Source organism: Aedes albopictus, chromosome 2 (genome assembly GCF_035046485.1).
Source record: "Aedes albopictus strain Foshan chromosome 2, AalbF5, whole genome shotgun sequence".
NCBI classification, from domain to species: Eukaryota; Metazoa; Arthropoda; class Insecta; order Diptera; family Culicidae; genus Aedes; species Aedes albopictus.
The window spans coordinates 156,305,327-156,318,697 of record NC_085137.1 but is presented as its reverse complement, the minus strand read 5'-3'; the positions used below and the strand labels follow the sequence as shown (position 1 = coordinate 156,318,697).

General features: G+C 45.9%; 1 protein-coding gene across 1 annotated transcript; it reads left to right on the top strand.

The window, feature by feature from the left end:
* The first annotated feature begins 10,970 nt into the window (after positions 1-10,970).
* LOC134286242 (uncharacterized protein K02A2.6-like) lies at positions 10,971-11,855 on the top strand. The gene has a single exon (XM_062847825.1). The coding sequence runs from the start codon at positions 10,971-10,973 to the stop codon at positions 11,853-11,855; it is 885 nt and encodes a 294-aa protein (XP_062703809.1).
* The last annotated feature ends 1,516 nt before the right edge of the window (positions 11,856-13,371 follow it).

Genomic DNA, 13,371 nt, shown 5'->3' with positions numbered 1-13,371 from the left:
TCGGGAAACTTCTTCAGAAATTCCTCCAGCAATTTCTCTAGGAATTGATCCAGGAATTGCTCCTGGACATTCTTCAGAAATTATGTCAACAATTTCTCCAGGAATTTTTCCAGAAACTCTTTTGGAGATTTTTTTTTTCAGAAATTCTTCCAGGAAATTCTTCAGGAATACCTTCAGGAACTTTTCAGGGATTCCTCCAGGAAATCCTCCAGAAGTTCCTCTAAGGATTCTTTCTGGAAATCCTCTATGGATTTCTTCAGAAATTCTTCCAGGAAATTCCTGGAGGAATACCATCAGAAATTTTTCAGGGATTCCTCCAGTGAATTCTTTTCAAACTTCTTCAAGGATTCATCCAGATATTCCTTAAGGAATTCCTTCGAGGATTTATCCAAGAATTTCTCCAGAAATTCCTCCAGGATTTTTTCAGTATCAGGAAAATAATAGAATAGAAATAGAAATCTCCCAAGAATTTCTCTTAGAGATTCCTCCAGAAATTCCCAAAGAAATACCCCTAGTTTTTCCTCCAGGAATAACCCCCGTAATTTCTTCAGGAGTTCCCCCAGGAATATCTCCAGGAATTTCTCCAGAAATTGGTTCTGGACATGTTTCAGAAATTATGTCGGCAATTTCTCCCGAGATTCCATCAGGAATTGCTTAAAGGATTCCTCAAGGGAATCCTCCAGAAGTTTCTCCAAAGATTCTTCCAGGAAATCTTCTAGAGATTCAGAAATTCTCCTGGAATCTCAAGGGATTCTTACAGAAATAGAAAAATAACAGAAATAGAAACAGAAACCTCTCAGAATTCTTCTGGATATTCCTCTAGATTTTCATCCAGTAATTCTTTCTAGAATTCCTCTAAAGATTCCTCAAGAAATTTCCTCAGGAGTACCACTTGGTACTCCTTCATTTAATCATCCGGGATGTTATCTAGGAATTTCCTCAGGAACTTCTCCAGGTATACCTCCAGGAAATACCCCAGGAATTTCTTCCGGAATTCATTCCGGAATACTCCTGGCATCCTTCAGGAATTATGCCAGCAGTTCGTCCAGGAATTTCTCCTAGAAATCCTCTAGGGATTTCTTCAGAGATTCTTCCAGGAAATTCTCCTGGAATACTTTCAGGGAATTTTCAGGGATTTCACCAGACATTCGTCCAGAGATTCCTCCAGGGATTTCTCCACGAATTTTTCCAGAGATATTCCCAGAGATTCCACCAGGGAATCCTCCAGAAATTCCTCCAAGGGCTCATTCAGGAAATCCGCCTGAAATTTCTCAAGGGTTTTTTTTTCGGAAATTTCTCCAGCAATGCCTCCCAGAATTCCTGTGGAGATTTCTTCAGGAATTTCTTCCAGAATTCTCCCAGGGATTGCTCCAAGAATTCACCCAAAAAAATTGCTGAAGGATTTTCTCCAGGATTTCCTGCTGGGTCTAATCCAAGAATTCCTCCAGGAATTACGTCAGGAATGTGCTCAGAAGTTTCTACAGGCATTCCTCCAAAGATTCACAAATTTCTCTATGATTTCCTCTAGGAATTTTTTGAGAGATTTCTTATGAAATTTTACTAGGGATTCCGCCGAGAATTCCTCCAGGAATTTCTCCAGAATTTCCTCCAAGTAATCCTCCATAAATTTATCTAGGATTTCTTCTAGGGTTTCCTCATGAGATCTCTTCAGAAATTTCACTTGGTGTTCCTCCCACAATTTATCCAGGAATTCGTACAGGTTTATTTTCAGAAATTCTTACAGAAATTTCTTCTGGAATTCAAAAATTCGAAAAGCGGCTGAGTAAGAAACGCTGCATCACGTCCAGCATGTTACCTGCGTTACCTGCGTTCGCAAAATCGTTAAATTCCCAATATTTTTTGTACGACAATCTAACTAGGTTTACTAGTGACCTTGATAAACAAAAACATATCGACATTTCGCATATAGAAGAGTGTACGAGCTGATTTTGTGAATGTATAACTGTTACACATTTATGGTGTGGTATAGAAATAATGCACTTATGAGTAGGTCTTACACATTTTAGTGCTGAGCGATTTTAGTGTGTATCTTGAACACTTTATGATATTCATTTCCATCTGGGAGCATGGTCAACTCCAACTCGAGCTCATAAATAATCACCATTTTACTCTATTCAAACATCTGGAAATTTCTCGGAAAATTGAACTCTGTCATCCAAATTGATTTACACCCGATGGAGCTTGATTTACGTAGCCCATTAATGGAAAGTGCTTCAAAAAAAATTGTCGAAGCACTACTCTCGATGTTCTCGTCCCCGTCTCTATGAAAACAAGTTCTCCCGCACATAAACCCCATTTCCGTACGGTCATTGGCATAATTCTCTTATAAATCACATCTCGACCAACCCGAGAACAAGAAGACAGCCCTACCATAAAGCTATTTTTTGGGTGGTGCAAACTCTTCCCGCATGCTGCGGAGTCATCGAAGTCATATCCCCTCCCCTCAGACCTTCTCAGAACGAGCGGGGTGCACCTTTTTATTGGGCAATCTTGTTCGCCAATTGCTGCCATAAATTCATCTTTTATTGCATCAAACGTCGCCGACAACGATGATGATGGCTGCGGCTGCTGCTGCCGGGTACCGAGATGGCTGTGGACAAGACCAGAGCGTTTATCGATGGCGGCGCCCAACGAGAAAAGTTTATTAATTTTTGTGTTTGCAAAAGTTACAAAGCCGGGTTCTCACCCGGACAAGGTAATTTTGTGGGGTTGGGAAAACAATCGGAAAGTGCGCCGTAAAAACGGAGGACAGCTCGACCAGATTGTCCGAAGGGACAATCAAAACGATTCCTATGGGTTATGGCAGGAGTTCCAATTTAGAATCAGTGTTCAGTTGGTTCTTGATGAAAGTTCAATAAAGTGGTGATTGGTGGTTTGTATGTAAGGAAACATATGGCATGAAGGGCTAATCCAATATATTTCTGCGTGATCATATTCCGACAGTAATGGTCAATGTTTATTGCAATCGAAAGTGTTGTGGAAGTAGTTCGTATTTATTGTTGAATTTAATTCCTTTCCAGTAGGTTAGTATTTTCGTTCTAAGCTACCAAAAGTTTAGTTTTCCACGACAAAATACACTTTCAAGTTTCACAAAGTTCAGCTAATATTGTGCACTTAACATTCTGTATGGTAAGGAGTGCTTCAGTAATTCTATTAGAGATTCCTCAAGAAACGTATAAAAGGATTCATTTAGAACACTTTCCAAATTCCATCATGGGTTCCTTCAAAAAATCAACCAGGCATGTCTGCAGAATTTTTACAGCTTTTCCTTCGGAAAGTCTTTCATAGAATTTCTAAGAAATTCAGCCAAACATTTCTCCAGAGTGATTTCTCAGCTAATACTTACAGAGGTTCTTCTACCAAATAGTTGTTTTTTAGAATATCGCATTTTTTTAGAGATTATCCCAGAAGTTTATACCTTCCTTGGATTCTGGAAATTATGCACTTAAGAGTAGGTAGGTCTTACACATTTTAGTGCTGAGTGGTTTTAGCGTGTAGTACACATTGATTTGGGCACGGTAAAGGCTGGGTATGCTGCGCAATTCAGATCCCATTGTGATCCACTAGCCTCTGCCCAGCAACTCCTATCCCTACCTCCACGCGGTACCGGCCGGAAACTATGAGCAACCTTAGGGAAGATCGGGTAACCAACCCCGGTGGGAACTTTGGTCGTAGGCTGACAGGGAAGGGGGGGTTTGCTTCGGCAAACCTGAGCGTCTGTTCTCCAGGAGGAGCGGCTCACAACAGCGTCTGATCCCCATGTTAGGGGCGGCTGATCTACGTCCGAGTGCCAGGGAAGGACTCTAAGCTCAACTGTGCACTATGGTCCTCCGGAAAGTAGGGGGTTGGTGTCAGGACCTACGAGCCAGCCGTAAAAAACCATTGTAACGGAAAATCAGCAACAGAATAATACCAACCGAGACCAACGGCAACGACCCCAGCGAACAAAAAGGACTTGCGATTGGAAACTCGGTACGTGGAACTGCCGATCTCTCAACTTCATTGGGAGCACCCGCATACTCGCCGATCTACTGAAGGACCGCGGGTTCGGCATCGTAGTGCTGCAGGAGGTGTGTTGGACAGGATCCATGGTGCGAACGTTTAGAGGTAATCATACCATCTACCAGAGCTGCGGCAACACACGCGAGCTGGGAACAGCTTTCATCGTGATGGGTGATATGCAGAGGCGCGTGATCGGTTGGTGGCCGATCGACGAAAGAATGTGCAGGTTGAGGATCAAGGGCCGATTCTTCAACTTCAGCATAATAAACGTGCACAGCCCACACTCCGGAAGTACTGATGATGACAAGGACGCATTGTACGCGCAGCTCGAACGCGAGTATGACCGCTGCCCAAGCCACGACGTCAAGATCATCATAGGAGATTTGAACGCTCAGGTAGGCCAGGAGGAGGAATTCAGACCGACGATTGGTAAGTTTAGCTGGAAGGGGAATGGCGTTCAGTCTTTCGAGGAATAACTCAAAAACGGATTCTTAAGCGGATGAAAGCTTAAGAATCCGTTTTTGAGTTATTCCTCCAAAGACTGAACGCCATTCCCCTTCCAACATAATCACCAACAGTCGAAACTCGAAGAAAGGTAAGTTTAGCGCCCACCAGCAAACGAACGAAAACGGCCTACGACTCATTGATTTCGCCGCCTCCAAAAATATGGCAATTCGTAGCACCTTTTTCCAACACAGCCTCCCTTATCGTTACACCTGGAGATCACCACAGCAGACGGAATCTCAAATCGACCACGTTCTGATTGACGGACGGCACTTCTCCGACATTATCGACGTCAGGACCTATCGTGGCGCCAACATCGACTCCGACCACTATCTGGTGATGGTCAAACTGCGCCCAAAACTCTCCGTCATCAACAATGTACGGTACCGGCGACCGCCACGGTACAACCTAGAGCGACTGAAGCAACCGGATGTCGCCTCAGCATACGCGCAGAATCTCGAAGCCGCGTTGCCGGACGAGGGCGAGCTCGATGAGGCCCCTCTAGAGGACTGCTGGAGTACAGTGAAAGCAGCCATCAACGACGCAGCCGAGAGCACCATCGGGTACGTGGAACGGAATCGACGGAACGAATGGTTCGACGAAGAGTGCAGAACGGTTTTGGAGGAGAAGAACGTAGCGAGGGCGGTAATGCTGCAGCAAGGGACTCGACAGAACGTGGAACGTTACAAACAGAAGCGGAAACAGCAGACCCGCCTCTTTCGGGAGAAAAAGCGCCGCCTGGAAGAAGCGGAGTGTGAAGAAATGGAACTGCTGTGCCGTTCTCAAGAAACACGGAAGTTCTATCAGAAGCTCAACGCATCCCGCAACGGCTTCGTGCCGCGAGCCGAAATATGCAGGGATAAAGACGGAGGCCTCTTGACGGACGGACGTGAGGTGATCGAAAGGTGGAAGCAGCACTTCAATCAGCACCTGAACGGCGTGGAGAACGTAGGCACGGGAGCCCACGGCAACGGAAGGAACGACGACGCCAGTGCAGCGGAGGACGGAAATGAACCAACTCCCACGCTGAGGGAAGTTAAGGATGCCATTCACCAGCTCAAAACCAACAAAGCAGCTGGTAAGCATGGTATCGCAGCTGAACTCATCAAGATGGGCCCAGAAAAGTTGGCCACCTGTCTGCATCGGCTGATAGTCAGGATCTGGGAAACCGAACAGCTACCGGAGGAGTGGAAGGAAGGGGTAATCTGCCCCATTCACAAGAAAGGCGACCATTTGGAATGTGAGAACTTCAGGGCGATCACTATTTTGAATGCTGCCTACAAAGTGCTATCCCAGATCATCTTCCGTCGTCTGTCACCTAAAACAAATGAGTTCGTGGGAAGTTATCAAGCCGGCTTCATCGACGGCCGGTCGACAACGGACCAGATCTTTACCGTACGGCAAATCCTCCAGAAATGCCGTGAATACCAGGTCCCAACGCACCACCTGTTCATCGACTTCAAAGCGGCATACGATAGTATCGACCGCGCAGAGCTATGGAGAATCATGGACGAAAACGGCTTTCCTGGGAAGCTGACTAGACTGATTAAAGCAACGATGGACGGTGTGCAAAACTGCGTAAGGGTTTCGGGTGAACTATCCAGTTCATTCGTATCTCGCCGGGGACTGCGACAAGGTGACGGACTCTCATGTCTACTCTTCAACATCGCGCTGGAAGGTGTGATGCGACGAGCCGGGCTCAACAGCCGGGGAACGATTTTCACAAAATCCGGTCAATTTGTGTGCTTTGCGGACGACATGGACATTATCGCTAGAACATTTGGAACGGTGGCAGAACTGTACACCCGCCTGAAACGCGAAGCAGCAAAGATCGGTATGGTGGTGAATGCCTCAAAAACAAAGTACATGCTGGTAGGCGGAACCGAACACGACCGGATCCGTCTGGGTAGTAACGTTACGATAGACGGGGATACTTTCGAGGTGGTGGAGGAATTCGTCTACCTCGGATCCTTACTGACGGCTGACAACAACGTGAGCCATGAAATTCGGAGGCGCATCATCAGCGGAAGTCGGGCCTACTTCGGGCTCCAGAAGAAACTGCGGTCGAAAAAGATTCACCCACGCACCAAATGCACCATGTACATAACGCTAATAAGACCGGTGATCCTCTACGGGCACGAGACATGGACCATGCTCGAGGAGGACCTACAAGCACTCGGAGTTTTCGAGCGACGCGTGCTAAGAACGATCTTTGGCGGTGTGCAGGAGAACGGTGTGTGGCGGAGAAGGATGAACCACGAGCTCGCTGCACTCTACGGCGAACCCAGCATCCAGAAGGTGGCCAAAGCCGGAAGGATGCGATAGGCAGGGCATGTTGCAAGAATGCCGGACAACAACCCTGCAAAGCTGGTGTTTGCAACGGATCCGGTTGGCACAAGAAGGCGTGGAGCGCAGAGAGCCCGATGGGCGGACCAGGTGGAGCGTGACTTGGCGAGCATTGGGCGCGACCGAGGATGGAGAGCGGCAGCCACAAACCGAGTATTGTGGCGTACTATTGTTGATTATGTCTTGTCTTAATGATGTTGAACAAATAAATGTATGTATGTATGTATGTACACATTGAGTTTCTTTTTTTCACTGATGATACGGAGATGAACCAGCTCCGACTGAAGATAATAATGATGTCTGGGTTGGGGATGCATCGAATGAGTGCTCGTGAAACAATGCAATGCATTGGGCAAAAGTCGTCCTTACATCGTTTCTTGATAGCACGCTTCTGAGCTGAGAAAACAACAAGTGAGTGTTACTCTTTGCAAGTGAGTGTTCCCATACTTGTACTTTTGTCACTCGATATAGAAAAGAGAGTTGTATCCTACATTAAAACTTTTGACCAGATCGCACTCTTAATATGACTCACACAACTCCGTGCTACTTCATTTTTTTCTTTAACACTGGTCAACATAACATGTCGGTAGATGTGGACTAATATTTATTACATTTCACTCTTCATTTCATTTCATTTATTTAGTTCGACATCAAATTCATAATAACACTGAATCAACAATTTGCCGCCATAATACTCGATTTGCAGCTGCAGCTCTCCAACGTCCGTCACGCCCAACGCTCGCCAGATCACAATCCACCTGGTCCACCCATCGTGCTCTCTGCGCCCCACGCCTTCTTGTACCAACCGGATGGTTAGCAAACACCAACTTTGCAGGGTTGTAGTCCGGCATTCTTGCACATGCCCTGCCCACCGTATCCGCCCAGCTTTAGCCACATTCAGTATGTTGGGTTCACCGTAGAGTGCAGCGAGCTCGTTGTTCATCCTTCTCCGCCACACACCGTTCTCCTGTACGCCGCCGAAGATCGTCCTTAGTACACGTCGCTCGAAAACTCCGAGAGCTTGCAGGTCCTCCTCGAGCATCGTCCATTTCTCGTGTCCGTAGAGAGCCACCGGTGTTATTAACGTCTTGTACGTGGTACATTTGTTGCGGGGTGAATCTTTTTTGACCACAGTTTCTTTTGGAGCCCATAGTAGGCACGACTTCCACTGATGATGCGCCTTCGTATTTCACGGCTCACGTTATTGTTAGCCGTTAGCAAGGAACCGAGGTAAACGAATTCTTCTACCACCTCGAAAATATCCCCGTCTATCGTAACATTGCTGCAAAGGTTTGTCCTGTCTCACTCAGTCCCACCTACCAGCATGTACTTTGTCTTAGCCGTATTCACCACCAGTCCGACCTTTGCTGCTTCGTGTTTCAGGCGGGTGTACAGTTCTGCCACCGTTCCAAATGTTCTAGCAATAATATCCCTGTCATACGCAAAATAGACAAATTGACCGGATTTTGTGATGATCGTACCCCAGCTGTTGAGCCCGGCTCGTCGCATAACACCTTCCAGAGCGATGTTGAATAGTAGGCAGGAAAGTCCATCACCTTGTCGCAGTCCCCGTCGAGATTCGAATGAACTGGATAGTTCACCCGAAATCCTTACGCTGTTCTGCACACCGTACATCGTTGCTCTTATCAGTCTAGTCAGCTTCCCGGGAAAGCTGTTTTCGTCCATAATTTTCCATAGCTCTGTGCGGTTGATACTGTCGTATGCCGCTTTGAGGTCGATGTACAGGTGATGCGTTGGGACCTGGTTGTTATATCTTGCATTATATAAACCTTGCTACTTTTCTTTTACACCTACATCGATATACCATGATTGCGCATACCTTGAATTATATAAACTTTGTTACCCTTGCTCGCGATCTGGTAGAACGAGTACTGTACTTTTCACCATCACGATGAGCGCACACGGCGCTGAAGAAAATTGTTATTTTCCCAATTAATAAAGTGATTAAATAAGTACAACTATTTTGAGAACTTTTCCTCGGCCGTCATAATAGTTCTGGCGACGGAGGATGGTGAATCCCGGTGGAATTCCGGCTGGCGGTGCTGGTGCTGCTGCGGGGGCTTCTGGAGCTCCGGCTGTTCTTCCCCCACCGACGTTCGCGATAGAATCGTTCGACAAACGTAAGGACTGTATCGGAAATTAACTATAAACATTCGAAATGGTCTATCTCGACGTACGGTTGGTCTTTTCATTCCGGTTCTTCTATGAAATCTTCCCAATATAGTAAAGTTTAGAACAGCTGGAAGAAATTTGGAAAATGTTTAGTATTATTGAAAATATGGTTCTATGAGTATTCCACACAAAATAGCAATCTGTACAAACTGCATTTTTTTTTTTAATTTTTTAACGTTTCAAACATTTGTAGCGAAAAAAATTTGTACGGGGAAAAATCTGGAAAATAATGATTATTACTAGCAGTTATGTACACATAACATATCACTCAAAACCGACTTTTAAAATTCTTATTTTGGATAGAAAAACCTCCTACATTAAGAATATGGTGTATCCCAAAAAACACCTACTTTTTGGTCGAACTTTGACGCTCTGTTTTAAATATCTTTAGAGGTTATAAAAATCCATTCTCTGGTAAAACTACCTCTTCAACAGATTGAAATTAATACCCAATCGAAAAAAATGCAAATTTTCAATTTTATGTATTTTTTTATTTGCGTAATCGTTCTTTGAAGACGCATAAAAAAAGAGCTCCTCGAAAAATGGCCTTTTTTCATTTTTAAGAATTGCCCTAAACTGCGGAGGGTATTTTACTTGATGAAAATAATTTTCCTATATCATGAGCATTCTGGAAAAGAATATAATTGCGCAAAAATAAGAGAAATAATTGAATATTTTCCCACAGTTTTTGCAATTTTAAATTTTTAGGAGGTGTCCAAAATTTTAAAAACATATGTGCAATCTTTGAGATAAAAGTCCAAGTTAAATGATTATTTTTGGAAAATCAGAACTGCCATCCTTTATTTAAAAGATTTACATAGTATCTCCAAAAATAAAGTTATGTTTATTTCGAACAGATTATTTTTCAGGCAATTGTGAACGTTTATAGTTAATTTCCGATACAGTCCTTATGTTAAAATGGATGCGCTGGGTGGAACGTCTTGAGACCGCTTTCCACATCTACGGAGTAGCGGATGAGCAGATGAAAAAGCACTTTCTTCTGCATTACATGGGGTCCGAAACCTATGATGTCATCTGCGACAAGGTTGCCCCGGATTCCCCCCGCACGAAGACGTACCAGGACATCGTTGCAACGTTGAACGACTTCTTCAGCCCCCAGCCACTGGAAATCAGCGAAAATTTTCGCTTCAAGTGTCGCCGGCAGGGCGATTAAGATGCGGCATCCGCCGACGAAACGGTGGACGAGTACCTAGTGGCCCTGCGGAGGATTGCTGTTACGTGCAATTTCGGCGCGTATCTCGACACAGTACAGTGTCGCATCAGCCCCAGCAATCTGGCAGCGACAAATGGAAGTCATTTTGCAAGGAATAGAAGGGGTAAGTGTTTTCTTGGACGATATTAAAATAACGGGTGAGAATGATGAAGTACACTTGCGTCGACTGGAGGAGGTACTTCGGCGTCTTAATGAATGCGGAATACGAATCAACAAGGAGAAGTGCGAATTCTTTGTGGACAACATTGAGTACTGCGGATACTCGATTGATAAGGACGGCATCCACAAGATTCAACAGAAGGTGCAAGCGATCCAGGACATGCCCAGACCGAAGGACGTCGATGAGGTTCGGTCGTTCGTCGGATTTGTTAACTATTACGGACGGTTCTTCCAGAACCTGAGCACGGTGCTGTATCCTCTGAACAACTTGCTTAAAAGCGACGTGCCGTTCAGATGGACCAAGCAATGCGAGGATTCCTTTAGGAAGGTGAAGGAATTGGTGCAATCCGATGACTGCCTCGCCCATTACTCACCCGAGTTACCTCTTCTGCTTGCAACGGACGCTTCGCCCTACGGAGTAGGGGCGGTACTAAGCCACGTGTATCCGGACGGTACTGAACGTCCAATTCAGTTCGCGTCCCAAACTCTCAGTCGAGTGCAGTAGAAGTACATGCAGGTGGACAAGGAGGCGTATGCTATCATATTTGGAGTGAAGAAATTCTTCCAATATCTCTACGGCCGAAGATTCACCTTGCTTACCGACAACCAGGCTATCTCAAAGATCTTCGGGGAGCACAAAGGGTTGCCGGTCATGTCTGCGTTACGGATGCAACACTACGCTACGTATTTGCAAAGCTTCAATTATGAAATCCGGTTCCGCAAATCTGCCAACCACGCGAATGCTGATGCCATGTCGAGATTTCCGCTGGATATTTCTGATCCTGAGAACGAGATTGAAGAATCTGATGCTGTGGAGCTGAGTCAAATCGACACTCTACCGTTGACGGCTGCCGAGTTGGGCCAAGTTACTGCTGAGGATCATACAGTGCAGAAATTAATCCAAGGAATCAAGCACGGTCATTCGGTGGAAGCGAAGGATCGTTTCGGTGTGGAACAACACGAGTTCTCCCTTCAAAAAGGATGCTTGCTTCGAGGAATTCGAGTGTACGTGCCTGCTCCTCTCCAGAAACGCGTTTTGGAGGAATTGCATTCTACTCACTTCGGAACAACCCGTACGAAGTCGCTGGCAAGAGGATACTGCTGGTGGCCTGGTTTGGACCGGGATATAGAGGATATGGTAGCCAATTGTGCCGACTGCCAGTCGGTACGTGCCGAGCCGGCGAAGATGAACCTTCATTGCTGGGAAACACCAACAGCCCCTTTCCAGAGGGTTCATGTCGACTTTGATGGTCCCTATTTGGATACCTACTTCTTCATCTACGTGGATGCCTACAGCAAGTCTAGGTCTAAATATGCAGGTCCATCACGGCCGAAAGTACCGTCAATATGTATCGCGAGATCTTCAGCAAGTTTGGCATTCCGTCAGTCCTGGTGAGCGACCATGGCGTCCAATTTACATCGGAGGGTTTTCAACAGTTCCTGAAGACAAACGGTGTAGTGCACAAGATGGGTGCTCCGTACCATCCAGCAACGAACGGTCAAGCGGAGCGGTACGTTCAAACCATCAAACAGAAGTTGAAGGCGTTAAAGTGCACCAAGTCTCAGCTGAACCTGGAGTTGTGTAACATCCTGCTCACATACCGCAAAATGATTCACCCATCAACAGGAAAGTCACCATCAATGCTCGTGTTCGGTCGACAGATTCGATCGAGACTCGACCTGCTACTACCGAAAAACGAAACTTCAAGCAAGGCGGACATTGTCGTGCGCCAATACCTGGATGGTGACAGAGTTCGTGTTCGAGATTTCCTGTCCAAAGATAAGTGGAAGTTTGGAAGAATAGCCGAGAAGCTGGGTAAGCTGCGATATGCTGTACGTCTCGACGATGGGAGAATCTGGGAGCGCCACATTGACCACATAGTCGGTGTGGGCGCCGATCTACAAGACGTTTCGGTGGACACTCCAAGCGGTTCCCGCTGCCGCTAATCCAGAAGGAGAGACTGCTGGTACGACACCGGTGGTTTCCAAACGTAATGTTGTCACGACGTCTACGCTTCCTTCCAGTCCGGAGCGTTCGACGTCCACCAAGGATAGTCGATCAGCCGTTTTGGAGTCTACGACACCGCTGCGACGATCATCTCGCATTATTAAACCTCCCCATAGATTGAATTTGTAGTTTTATGATTGTTAAGCGTAATTTCTTTTAACATGGGGGAGAAGTGTTATATCTTGCATTATATAAACCTTGCTACTTTTCTTTTACACCTACATCGATATACCATGATTGCGCATACCTTGAATTATATAAACTTTGTTACCCTTGCTCGCGATCTGGTAGAACGAGTACTGTACTTTTCGCCATCACGATGAGCGCACACGGCGCTGAAGAAAATTGTTATTTTCCCAATTAATAAAGTGATTAAATAAGTACAACTATTTTGAGAACTTTTCCTCGGCCGTCATAATACTGGTATTCACGGCAATTCTGGAGGATTTGCCGTACGGTGAAGATCTGGTCCGTTGTCGACCGGCCGTCGCTGTAACCGGCTTGGTAACTTCCCACGAACTCATTTACTTTAGGTGAAAGACGACAGAAGATGAACTGGGATAGCACTTTCTAGGCGGCATTTAAAATGGTGATCGCTCGAAAGTTCTCACACATTAACTTGTCGCCTTTCTTGTGGATGGGACAGATAATCCCTTCCTTCCACTCCTCCGGTAGCTGTTCGGTTTCCCAGATCTTGACTACTAACTGGTGTAGACAGGTGACCAACTTTTCCGGGCCCATCTTGAAGAGTTCTGCTGCGATACCGTCCTTACCAGCCGCTTTGTTGTTTTTCAGCAGGTGGATGGCATCCTTAACTTCCCTCAGCGTGGGAGTTGGTTCGTTCTCGTCCTCTGCTGCACCAACATAGTCATTTCCTCCGCTGCCTTGATCCCCCGTGCCTACA